This window comes from Drosophila innubila (assembly GCF_004354385.1).
Source record: "Drosophila innubila isolate TH190305 chromosome 2R unlocalized genomic scaffold, UK_Dinn_1.0 1_C_2R, whole genome shotgun sequence".
NCBI classification, from domain to species: Eukaryota; Metazoa; Arthropoda; class Insecta; order Diptera; family Drosophilidae; genus Drosophila; species Drosophila innubila.
The window spans coordinates 9,355,181-9,369,158 of NW_022995374.1; the positions used below are offsets into that span (position 1 = coordinate 9,355,181).

Sequence of the window (13,978 nt, forward strand, 5' to 3'; positions counted from 1 at the left end):
TGAGCTTTTCACTGAGGTAGCTGCGTTCTTTCCAAAATATTTTAAAAACGTTCTGATAACTTTTTTTTAAATGGTCTCATTAGAAAGGTGACTTTGAAATTAACTTGACGCACATTTTAGCTTTTCAAAATGGTTCATGTGCTCGAACCTGACTGAGCTTTTTGGCTCCATAAAATAGCAGGAATGTAAATTAAAGTGGAAACATCGATGCCGAAGCTCTTTAGCTTTCTAAATCGTCATCGATGTCAAACCTATCGGCTGTTCATAAATATTTGCTAAATCTGCTTTTTTCTTTTCTCCATTTTTATATAATAACCATATTCAGATAAATTATTAAAGCATCAAAAATTTAAAAAACGATTATGCTTTTTATAGCAAATATCGGAAGCAACAGAAGCATCGATTCATCGTATCAAAAATACGTGGATGGTCGATACATCGATATCCTGTAAAACAATCGCTGCGTACCACTAATTAGGGACTTTACATCAAAGAGTAATTGAAAAGTACAAATTTATCAATAATTTTTACTGGTATACCATTAATTTTAGACATTTTAAATGGAATTCACAACAAAAAATGACATCACACATACTCAAAACGCGATGCGAGTATTTATCTTTAGTACTTGTAGCCAGCTGAACCACCGCCGCCACCACCGCGACCTCCAGCAGCGGGTCCTTGTGGGAACTGAGCCTCGCCCTCGTAGCTGACGTCCGCATGGTAGCCAGTCTTCCAGTCGGCCGTGTAGCGTACAACCTGAGTGCGTCCGTCGGGAAGCTGTACACGATACTCGCCGGTTACCACATCGCCATCACTGGACGCCTTGTGTGCATAGTCGTTGGCCGTCTCTGGGTCCTGAACAGCGTACTCAAAGTCGAACGGCATGCCGGGCACATGTACGTGATCCTGTTGGATACAAATAAAAGGTAAGCTGAGACTGGGATCGATCTTAATGGTGTCTCTGGCAAGTACTTACATCACCAGGTTGGCCGGGAATGTTGCGTGGAGGAGATGGTGGGGGGCGAGGACCATTTCCGGGGGTTCTACCTGGTGGGCCGGGTTGCTGTAAGAATAAAAAAACCATAATGTGTAGAATATATACCTAATTTATTATACTAATATCGATTCAATCTGATTGTTATCATTATTCTTTTTTTCTTTTTAAAGATTGAAGTGGGACTAGTTACTTACGAATGGTTTATTAGGTTCCGGATAATCATATCCATTCTTGGTGGGCGGTAAATACGCATTTGAGCCCGGCGCAACCTGGGCGTACACATATGCGGTGATGGCAGCAAGTGATAAACTCTGCAATATATCAAGATACCACAAATATTTAGTACAAGCAAAAACAAACAAAACTTGGCATTTCTAACTTTTAAAATAGACGCGCTAAAAAAGGTTAAATTAATTCAAGAAAAAAAACTAAAGTGAACGGTCGCAAATAGAAATAGAAGCTGAGATAAGATCGCAACTGACATTCAGCAGAAGCGGCGGCAACAACAGCAGCCGTTGCTCTGGGGCAGGTGTACAAAAATAAAGTTGACGATGACTTGCTGCAATTTACTCGTATTTGGAATGGGCCCCAAAACTGAAAGCCACTTGGACTAAAGGGCAAGAAATGGCGGAGGTTAGCTGACAATTAAGGCGGACTTACGGACTTAATATTTATAGCGGCAACTAACTGAAAGTGTCATCGTTATTTTTTTTTTTGTTGGTTTTTTGATTGCTCCAAACATGGCTAATTGACATATGCAACTCAGTCAAATGTCCATCAACTTGACTAAGTTGGTCAGCTAACCGGTGACCAGATGTGAGCTTATACCTGTCAGCAGGCTTCTCATTAGCTGCCTGTCGTTTGTTTTCAATTTGCATTTGATAAATGCAATTTGCGGATTGCGGAAGTGTTCTCATCTGCAACAACGAAAAGTTGTATCTGTACAGTTTTTACATATAACATTCTAATGCAATATAGAAAATAATGTTGTATTATACATAAATTTGAAGCTAATGATCATTAGCTATTGCCAATGGCAGAGTCAGCTACAAAACGCCTCAAATTGATTGCTGATTTGTTAATTGAGCATGCGACGCGTGCTTCTCGAGAGATTCGAGCTTGGGCGCCAGGTGCAAATATTTAACAGAGTCTATCAGCGAATTTTACAGAGCGAAATATGTTTATGCGTTTCAGCATGATTAATTCAATTTAATAAAATAAAAATAAATAAATATTGACCTTAAATTTAACATTTATATTGATTTAAAGCATTTTTTTATTTTCATCAAGATTACAACTGAGTTACTTGACTTATAAATTTAAGTCATTTAACTGTGCGAGTTTCTGTAATTACTTGAACATTAGCCATGAGGGTGGTCCCAACCTTCAAGCGGCCCAAACATCAAGAAAATAGGAAAAACAAACCGAAAACTCGATAAACACCATAAGCATGTCAGCAGCAATTTGGCATGTTAACTAACGCAATTACCGCCAGTCGAAAAGCGGTACCAGAAATTGTCTGCCTTTGCCTAAGCTTAAATAAAATAACAAAAAAAAAGACGAAATAAAATAAATTAATTTGGGTGTAAATTAAATAAAATGCATTGTCAAAGAGCGGCTAACAAATTACCGCACTTCGACGACAGCCAAAAGGTAATGGTGCAACAAACGATAGAGATATACGAGTACATACATACATATTCAGATGGATCAAGCCTTGCTTTAAACTGCATGCCAAAAAACAACAAATTGCATGGAAAATCTCGTAGACTCCGTTATTGTTTGGCTTTAGAGAAATAAGTTAAAGGGGAGAATTGAGTTGTTACTCGACTCGCACTGTGGTACGAGATACTTATTTAAAATATCTTCAATAATTGTGTTTAATATTTATGCATGCAGATCGACGCATGAACATTTCAAAATAATAAATAATTTTAATTAAATTATTACCAGTATAAATTTAATAATTTGTAACTATTGTCTGTATCGAGTTATTAATCATATTTATAAGCAATATGTAAATTATAAAAATAAATTTAATAAAATCAAGAGGTACAGGTATTGTAATAAACATTTCCATTATTAATCAGCCCAATCAGCGGAAGTAAATTTTGTTAGCTTATTTTACATTGTGCGCTTAAGCATAATTATTTAAATGCGTGACGCTGACAACAATTGCAGCAACTCTCGTGTTTCATGTCAGCAGCGCGTCAAGTTGAAGGTTGAGCAGCAAAAAAAAATAAGAGAAACAATCAATGAAAATAGTTAAAAATAATTACAGGTGGGTAGTGGGTGAGACACATTCGGTAGCATTGCCACTTCATGGATTTTAGTTGTGTTTTTTATACCTCCGAATAAAAGTGAAAACAGAAAAATTAAAACTACCAAAAATATATATAATTTTTCCAAAGAAATAAAATTACTTAGATGAAAACATTAATGCGTTTTGCAATCAATTCAGTTTTGAAAAAGTTATGCTACAATTTAAATGTTGTACAACATATTCATAAATACCAAAGTCCAAATTCAATTCCATGTTTGGTTTTTGGATGAAATCTTTATAAGTAAAAAGCATAAAACATTTGAGCTAGTGCTCATCTGAACTAAGTATCTTGCCTGCATCCACTTTTGATCACGACCGAGTTCTAGGCACGATACAAAAACTCTATAATACTCGTACTCGTATATGTTCGTTTAGATGAATAAGAAAAAAAAGACAAAAAGCAAACGTTTATGACAATTGCATATTGAGTGCATCTAAAGCTAAATGTCAAGTTGGCTGGAAAATTGATTTATGCGCGGTTACTCTTAGTATTAACTACTTGGACTTCGAGTATGAATGTGTTTAAGCAGCGGGATTCGGAATTGTTGGAGTTGGCTAGATTTATGTTGACAATTAAATTTTAAGCAATAAAATGTCTTTATAAAAGTGCCTTTTGCCACGTTAGCCGGGAGGGATGTACAGAACGTGCATTTAAAATAATTAATTTAATTGACCAGGTGACTTAAGTGAGTTAAATTCCGGTAGTTAAACAGCGATTGTTTCTCATGACATTTTCCATGAAACTAAGTATATTGTATTTACAATAGTTTTTCATCGATCTCTTATTAGGTACATATTATTAAAATGTAAGCCAGAGCTGAGTTGCAAGTATGTGTCTAGCTCGCTCTTGCCTCATTGCTGAGCGGCACCCAAGACAACATTCTGCAACGCCTACGTTGCCAATGTTGCGCTTAACGAGCTCTAGGCCAGGCCTATCTCTTGGTCTATCTGTTGTTTCTATAAATATGTAGATGCATGCGTTGTTGTTGTTGTTGTCGTTGTCGTTGTTGTATATTTATGGAATTTGCAGCGTTCCCAGCAATTAAGCAAGTTACCAAAGTATGTTTTTGTTTTTGGTGCAAACGCAGAGCAAAACTCCTCTATATTGATGCGAGATAGCGTATAAGCATTGGTACAACCGCTACGTCATACACTTGCAACTTGCAACTTCCAACTTGCAACTTGCAACACACGATGCCGCTCGCTCGATAAAATAACAAACATTTTGCTGACCTTTTCATCGCATGTTGCATGCTGCAGTGTTTTTGTTTCCCCACTTTGGGGCATTGAAATGCAAATTTGCCAAAATAAAAGTTAATGGGCCATGTGAATGGCAACAAAAAAAACCGCAACGGCCTCTCCTTGTGAGTATGTGCAATGGAAAATGACTTAGACTGTCTTATATTGTGTTTTGTTTTTGTAACCTGTGCTCATTGTAAAGGTAATCAAATCTGTAACATCTGTAACAGATAGACGGAGAAGTTATTCTTACCATTTTTGTTGAGCGTCCAGATACTTACTTTAGTTATAATTATTAAATTTTATTTTATATACATTTAGGATATCTTAAATATTATCTGTAGTGTATTTGATTACAGTCTTAAAACTATGAGCGTAATTTTGATCTAGCGTACAGAGTATATTCCAGTCGAGCATTTTGTTTTTTATTCTCTGAAGTTTGCTGTCAAAGTCTTTAGTTTTCATTCAGTTAAGCATATTATCAACAATGGCGTGTTGGTTTCTGTTACAGTTTAATCAAACTGTCATTAAAATTAAATTTTTTACACATTCCAAGTTTTAGTAAAATATTATTATTAGTAGTCTTGAAAATAGAGTATCCCCTAGTCGAGGACTCTGGCCACTTTATATTTCTATTCTTTATTGTATTGTGTCTTTATCATAGCTTAAATTCTCGTATATTTATTATTTAATAATTTATGCACCACATTAACCCTATTTAACCTGAATTTACTGGCCATAAGCCATGTCCGTAAACGCGACATAAAACCGCTCATAAAATTTACGCCGCCAGCGATCTTACACAGATATTAACCTTTTTTCAAATTGCCAAAACAAAAACAATGGAAAAAAAAGTCCAAAATGAGCGGCAGCGCATTCAAATTACTAGTAAGAGGAATAATAAAAAAAATATCTTGCAAATTATATATTATACTCGCATCAGGTGTTGCAAATATCTCAAGTAGTTGCAAGCAGATGGCAATTTGCCAATTATTGGGTTAACAAAACTTGTTCAAACAGCACTGAGATCTCTTTAAGGGGTGCTTAATTCGGATACACCCTGTATCCTGTTCTAAAACAGATTCAAAGGATATTCAACTACAATACTATTTAAGATTGTTGTAAATGGTAAATGCAAAAATATAATTTATAAGTTCTGTGTTTATTATTACGCGCAATTGCATTTGAAACAAGACCATTAAGAAGAATTTCTCTACTTGAATGCTTTTCACATTTTCTGAATATTCTTAGTAAGATTATCCGCACAGCTGTTGGCCAGGCTTAGGGATGCTGCAGAATCAAATACAAAGCAACACTTACGGCCAACTATGCAATTAAAAATGCCTTTTGAGGGAGGTCCTTACTGGGGCGGCCCTCATTGTGCATACGCCCCGTTGAACGTTAGGAAATTAGCCACAACGACCGCCGTTGCCGCTGTCGTTCTGGGTGATGTTCGTAGTGGAACATGTTGCAAGACAGCTTCTATGTTAGGTTTTGCAATCAGCTGATGTTTCGATTTAATTAAATTACCGCACATACCTAGACCCAGATGGTTTCGCTAAAGCTGCTGCATACTCGTAGAAAAAGCCAATACCGCAGAGCCCATTTTGTAGAATTAACTACCATTGTTTTTGTTTTTTGTTTTTTTTTCCTTTTTTTTCTTTATTATAAACATTGCCAAAGACAATGAAACCAGCCAAACAATTGCAGCTGCTATCCTATCGTAGTATCTTGAGAAGACAACGCGAACGTCCGAAATATTTTTGTGCATATTTTCTTATGTCTGCCGTCAAACCGCAGAATGTTTTCATGTCTGCATTTTTGTTATTATTATTATTGTTAGCACATTGTTGGTGGCAATGAGAATGCAACTAATGAAGCAGATAGCGAAATCTAGTTAATTACCTAAATTAAAATCAAACTTGTATTGAAAACGAATTTTGAGTATTTTCTTGATTTTTGTTAGTGTTCAGCTTTGATTGAAAAATCAAGCCAGCCTGTTTGTGAGGGTATTCAAATACCTGACAATCATCAGGCGTACAATTGGGCAATCGTTCACACTTCAATCGTCATCAGCCTGTGGGTTGACTCTGGCCAGAATTCGAATCTGAATCAGTCGTAATCAAAGCCAGCATTGGCCTATGTGTCTGCCGCCTGGCTGCTTTTCATTGCATTGGAAAATTACAGAGATTCTCGGCAGTCAAGCAGCCATTGGCTTTATGGCAACGATGGCGGCTCCATCAACAAAATCATCAGCCAAATATCAAACGATGCATATTTTATCTCTGTCATTTGAAATTCAAAAGCGTGCCGAGCTGCGAGCTTCGAGCTGCGGATGCGTTTGACGTCCATCATTTTCGCGTTTTTCTTCTCGTGCGAAAATGAGCAGCTGAACTGGTAGCTGGGATATTAATTCGAGTATGCCCTCCATTACAAAACTATGGCTGTGGCTTTTTCTGCATCATTGTGTTGCCCATACACCACAGACGACAGACGACAGACGATAGACAAAAATGAACATGTTTAACATGTTCGGCAGGCAATTCAACCATTTGGTTCTCTGCCTGTCTAACGATTGCCTGCCGGCGGGAGACCTGCCATATTGTATGATCTGGTTTTTGCATGCCTTTTTGTTCAAGTCAACTGTAAAGGTTAGTACTCATCGCCGCTCATAGTCTACTTTTGGGCGTGTCGAGCAAGGTTTGAAAAAAAGGCAACCAGAAAAGAGAACAGTAAAAAGTCAAAAAGTTACAAGCGGCAAATTACACGCGTCTGGCAAGCGACTACCTAGACTCCCCCCACTTCAGTCTCCAGTCTCCAGTCTCCACCACCTTTGCTGGTTATCTACTTGGCAGACCAGACATTAAAAAACACACAAACAGAGCAGACAGTCGACGGTATACATAGTATCCGAGTGTCGCACCAACAATTTAGCACGCCCTTTTTATTCCCCTGGCACCTCTGGCAGTTAAGTCTGCTTTATTTGCAACATACTTCCCTGTCTCCAAACCGTATATTCTCTTTTCAATCTTAAAGGGATTATGCTGTGACTTTAAATGGAATAAGTGAAAGTTATAGTGCAATCTGTTTGAACACTGAAAAAACTAATTACAAGAATTATTACTTTAAATAACACTTTTATAATTAAGAAACTATAAAAATAAATACTTCTATCCCACTCTGGTATCATATTCGTTACCAAATACTTGCACACATTCACACATCATATAAAATCAGTCGCAGCTGTCATACGCGCATATAAAATAGGAAATTTGTGTTTGTCTAAACGAGAACTAGTCCAAAAAAAATGATTACATCCTATTTATTTCCTGGATACACTGTGAAGTGACTTAGGTTTTTTTTCTGCTACTGATTTAGGTGTACTTGAAGAGCAGCTGTTGCCAGATGTGGCCATATCTTGTGTGTTTGGGTGGGAGTTTACTTAAGTATGCCTTTTCAACGTACACACTCACTTCTGGATATATTACACACATCTCTTAAGTGTCTTTGATTATTTGCAATTTGTTCGAATTGGAACTTCAGGCATACTGACTGACTGACTGACTAACACGCAGGAAGGTTTTCGATATGAAAGTTATGTAATTGTTTTTGTTACCATTGACGCCAAGTGTTGCCAAATTGTGTATTTGCCAGAGACTCGAGTAGTTTTGGCTGTTGGGTGGTTAAGTGGTTTGTCAACCCTCTTGCTTTTTATACCCTGTACACATAGCATATCGAGTATGTTAAATTTGGACAAATGGTGTCTATAATATATCTGAACTTATAAGGTATATTCTGGATCATCTGTAAATAGTCAAGTACGTCAGTCAGTCGAAGGCTACGTCATGTTTATGAATCTTTCGTTGTATACCATAAGCAGATACAATCTATTTCATGTTTTGAAGCAGCTACAATGTCTGACATGTCATAAACGGCAATTCACCCAAACACACACATACGCATACGAGTATACTCGTACTTACACATACATGCATAACTGGAAAAGGAAAACCGCTTGCTAAAAATTCAGCTAAGCTGCCATTGCCCGGAAGAAAAATGACAGCATAGAGCAAAGTTCACAGAGCGTGTCCATCAGCTCCAGAATTGCCATGGCCAGGACATGTGCTCTATGCATCCTTATAAACAAATTTGACATATAACAAGCTTAACTTGTTGTCCTTTGTGCGGGCTTTTGTTTTACTCGTAATTTGCCTTTGCAAGAGGAGGGTCAGAAAGCTTAAATGATTTGTTTGCTGCTGATTTATGTAGGCTTAGGATTTCTGGTCAAAATCTGAGCGAACATTCGCCAGTTGCAGCATCTATTATAAATCAACTTGAAAATGATAATAATACTCAATAAATGAATTATGCCATTTTTATTCATGCAGAATATTGTAAGTTAACTTTTTACTTTTATATGATTCTGGTTTAAGTTCATATCCTTTATTAGAATACTTTTTTATTTTATTATGATATTGAGTGTTTTTATACTTTTCCTTAATACTTACAAGCAATACAAACGATTTGAACGACATCATTTTGTTGAATTTTTATTTAAATGGCGTTGAATTAGTTCCACTTTGAATTTATTTTATTCGTAGATTGGCGCTAAATTGATAGTAAATAAATTGTGATAATTAGTAAAATAATTCTTATTCTTATATTTTTTGAATTCACTTTCAATTACGAAACTTGTTAATTATAATTTTACTGAATTATTCATATATTATTCTTAATCACTTTTATTACACACATTTGTACGTACACGCACTTGAAGTGTCCTTTTAGAGCACTGAACGCCTCTCACTTTCAATTGAACCAATTGTTTTGACTGTCTATTGTAATGTGCAATTGTTTATTATTATGCCAGAGAGCACAAGTACCGCGCAAAAGTACACGTTTTGAATTAGGTTAGACAATGGAGATGCGCTTGCTTTTTATAATCAACGCGCAGTCGCAGCAGCCAGCGATGCTCTCGTCGACAGCGGCAGCGGCAGTGGCAGTGGCAGAGGCAGAGGCAGAGCGTCAGCAGCGAGATCGCGTTGCCAACTGCATTGAAAAGTAACGAAAGAGCTGTACAACGCCAACAACAACAACAATTGAGGCAGGTTCATAGAGTCGAACTTCTAGATCATCTTCTTAGTGGCAGCAATACCTAAGTATCTCTCTGTCTCTCTCTCGCTCTCTTTGTCTCTCTCTCTCTCTATCCGTCTCTTTAAGAATGACTCAACAGTAATTGAGACTGAGAGCATTAAGCTCTTTGCTGCTCAGCACTGAGAGCAAAGCGATGACTGTTGACGTGAAAAATGTTGCAGATCATCAACAGCAACAGCAACAGCAGCAGAAACAATTGTTGATACTGATGATGATGATGATGATGATGATGATGATGATACTGATGATGATGATAATCAAATGACGAGTTGATAAATGAGCCCACGATGATCATTGGAGCGAGTTGTAGCTTGGCGGATGTATAACAAGTTGCTTGTACATATATATATATATATTATTTTGTTAAATGTTTTTACTTAGATATTAGCTATTGCCGTTGGCTTCATCTGCTGCCGAGACTTGTAAAAACGCCCGCAATGACTTCATTAAATGCACAAAATTTGATATTTAAATTTTATGATGCCTGCCTTTCAATTCTGGCCCTCGAGCGCCCTCTTGCAACTGCAACCGCATCTCTTCCTTCCCTCCCCCTCTCGAAAATGTCATTGTGAATGTCAGATGAGCGCTTGGTCATAGTTTGTTTGTTGTGTTGGGCGGCCTGCCCTTTGAGAAAGCTGCAGATCCCGAGAACATTGAGAGCCCCAACAAGTTTCAACCGAAACGTGACAAAACCTGGTGAGTGAAAATTGCACAATCTGTGGACGTGTGCACGTATAGATTTTCACGTACTCCTCCCCGCATCTGGCATGTGTCCTATGGTTGATGCCAAAATTCAATCTATGACGTGAGGTTCATGCTAAAAATCATAACTTATCTATTGCTTGGAACACAGTTTTCTCGCATCGTCTAGACTCTAGAGGGTTGATGCATCATGTAGCAAACAGTTGTGTTCCGCAATCTTCTCAAAATCAAAGACCTGCGCTTCCTTATGTCAAAAGTTCAGGTGCGTAAGTAAAACATATGTACGTATTCAAAAAAGCAACTTCTTCAAATACCAATTAACCTTGGAATGTTGGGCAAAAAACGAAACCAAAAGATACAAATAAAATAAACCTAAACGAATTTGATGTACCAAAGACAAGCAAAGATTAAATAACAATTAAAAGCAATCTATTTTTGATTACTGATTTTTGTGGCTGTTATAATTTTATTGCCCACTTATGAAGCGAGAGTGTGTGCTTCGCCGAGATTTCAAAATAATTATTAATTAAAGCTGACTTTGCCTAGCCGAAGAGCGTATACCTTCACCATGCTTAGTTATAAAATATATGAACCATTTTCAATAAACTTGATCAGCAATTGTATCATCAGATATCATGCTGAAGACCTGTAATCAGAAATAATTATGTAAAAAAGTAATGCATGTATAATATTTATTTTTTTTATCAATGCATAAAGGGTATAATAAGAAACAAAACATGAAAGCTGGCACATAATATATTTATAGCTTGGGCTTCTTTGATTTCCGTGGTACTTGAGTCTTTTGGTATTGTACATGAAAACTAGCTGACTGTCAAACTGTCATAACAACATAATACCCGTTGGCAAAGTAAATTGTAAATTACACACTCAACCCGACCAGACTCGAACAGTCCTAAGACGATTGCCAATGCCCGAATCCAACCCGTGCCGACCCAAGTGCCTAAGTAACGAAATTTCTTGGAGCATCACTTGAAGTTGGTGGAGTGCATTTTGTGGAAGCTGCGATTACGAAAAGATTATTTAAAATGTAATTAGAGCAAATGGTATTTTATATAAGTGCGGTTAACAATCAACATTTTCGATACAAAACTAAGTACAAACTTGACATCCATTCGCACTTGGGCAACTTTTGTTACCCGAAACTTTGGAAGCGCCGCTGACAACGTTGCGCTGCTGTTGCAGTTTTTCAAATCCCATCATTTGTCAAGTGCCATGATGTTGACGAAGTCAACGCCATTCAAAATTCGAATATGGGTGGTGTGGGAACAATGGCAAAGTCCCAAAAAACTTAGCATCAACTTTAAGTGTACAATACGAACGTCGCGACGTTCCGTAATTAATAACGTGACGTACTTAAGGCTAAAACGGAAGCCAACAAAATAGCTAAAACAGTCCAAACAGAGCAGATGTGCTACGAAAAAAATATTGCTAAAAAAATTGGCAAAAATATGTTGCTGATGACATTTTAAATTTGACGTTCCTTATTGTTGTTGGTGCTGTTGTTATTATTGGTTATTGAATCGTTGCGGTGTTGCACAAATTAACATTTAAAAGAATAGACAAAAATTCTGCATTCGGTCACCAGTCACTGAAGCATTTAAAAATGTTTTATACCCTGTATCAACAATTAATCGAGTAGATTTGTCATAATATTAAAGATATTTATCGTACATTATCTTATATTTAGCTTACTTTTTCTGGCGATAAGGAAAGCTTATTTTTTTTTTAGATTTGTTTATTTATTCAACGTAAAAAACGGTCAAAAAACTAAATAAGCTTAAATTGAATTTTTGAATGAAAAATTTAAAGAAATATAAATAAAATGTTAATCTGAAAGGATAAAATGATATAAATATGTAAGTAGATATTAGTGTTATAGAAATTATCAAATTACTTAAATGTATTCTTATATTGAATGTAAGTTTTGGGTATCTGGTAGTAGAATACTGTAGACATATTTTAATACAGCAACATTTTCGATTTTCCGCGACTTTGTTTTTGCGCATTTCGTGCAACATTTAGGCGAATCACCTGTTGACTGTTGTTGTTGTTGTTGCTGTATTTGTTGCTGGGGATGGAAAAGAAGCCCCGAATAAAATCCACATAGATGCGGGCGCACCTATTTCGGTTAAAAATGAGTGAATTAGAATAGCCAGCTATGTAATTGACGCGTTTATTGCCAAAAGCGATAGTTACTCCTACCATTGTTGTTGCTATAGTCGGTGCTGGTGGTTGCGGCTTTGGTTTTGGGTTTTGGTTAGCTGCTATGGTGTTTGGTGTGAGAAGTGGTTGAAATCAAAGCGGTAGAGGTCGTCGTCCAGATGCGCCAGGTGATTTGCATATTTTCGTGGGGAGTGGCAGATTGCCTTTTACAAATGGGTTAAATGCTGTTTTGGGTCTTATGCTAGAAACAAGTAGCAAAAAGCATTCACTAATACTGGGAAATTCTAATAATGTCTTAACAGTTTAAAGGTAGGAATAGATTCTTATTGATGAGAAGAAGAAGAGAGATGGAGAGTCGTTGTAGATTGTGGGTTTGTTTTACTGACATTAACGACATTAAAGAGATGAGCTCAAAGTCGATAATGTTTCAAGAATTGAGTAGTTGATTTAGCACATCTTATGGAAATTTTCGTTCGCTGTTCTTTTCTTCAGTCAAATTAATCGATTTTTTCACACATTTTTAGCTTGCTTCATTTTTAGCTTCCGTTTTCATTGTCGTCCCTGGCATCGTCTTGAGTCGCTGCACTTCTGTTCATTGCACCCAAAAGTTGTTGAAAAACTTTGCACCTAACATAAATCACATTTTAGCACCGCCCAGTAAGCAGCCACGCCCTGCATCCCTTAGAGTGTCGACTGCATTTGCATTTGCATATTCCAATTTCACATTTAATCAATTTAACGCACATACGCGACTCCGAGAGGACGACCGACTCCAGGATCCGGAGTCTGAAGCTTTGATGCGCGTCTTTCTCAGAGTTTCCCTTCGTCCTGTTGTTCCTGTGATTGCTCTCTGTTTTTTACCACGATGAAGGCGGCGACTGCTGCCTTTCACATCATTTATCCTTGTTTGTTTTTATTTAGCAACCTAAAGCGAATCACGACATTCTCCTGCTGTTACTAAATGCGATTGCGAATAGTCGTACCGGTCTTGAGTGATTGAGCCGTAACCTGCGTTGACTTGTTTACGTTGTTTATTCAGCAGTTGCATAGATACTTTGTGATGCTCCTGTTGATCTTGATGTTGTTGTCAGTGGCACATGAAGTCATCCCATTCTGAATAACAACTTAAAGCGTTTCATGAGAAGGCAATCACTATGCAAATAGAATTTAAACGTATCATAAATAAAAGTTCTATTTTGTGAAGTAATATTACTTCTTTAATTAAAATAGATCTCCATTTGTGTTGTTTTAGCCTAGACTCTCATGTCTAATGACATAACTTAAAAAACGATCATTTAGAAAGGCCCATCTGCACCCATATATCAAAAACAGACAATGACAAGCCTCCAACAAAGTTTTCAAACCAATTGCCATGC

At 36.9% G+C, this 13,978-nt stretch overlaps 1 protein-coding gene and 1 long non-coding RNA gene across 2 annotated transcripts; both read right to left on the reverse strand.

The window, feature by feature from the left end:
* Positions 1-507: 507 nt before the first annotated feature.
* Positions 508-9,170, reverse strand: LOC117784345 (pro-resilin). Its single transcript, XM_034622055.1, has 4 exons — positions 9,071-9,170; positions 1,195-1,311; positions 980-1,066; positions 508-909 (listed from the first exon to the last, which is right to left on the reverse strand). The coding sequence occupies exons 1-4, from the start codon at positions 9,098-9,100 to the stop codon at positions 622-624; spliced, it is 522 nt and encodes a 173-aa protein (XP_034477946.1). The 5' UTR covers positions 9,101-9,170; the 3' UTR covers positions 508-621.
* On the reverse strand, positions 5,704-6,472 carry LOC117784346. The gene is made up of 2 exons (XR_004617416.1): positions 6,102-6,472; positions 5,704-6,044 (listed from the first exon to the last, which is right to left on the reverse strand). It is a non-coding gene; the product is annotated as an uncharacterized LOC117784346 (long non-coding RNA).
* Positions 9,171-13,978: the final 4,808 nt, after the last annotated feature.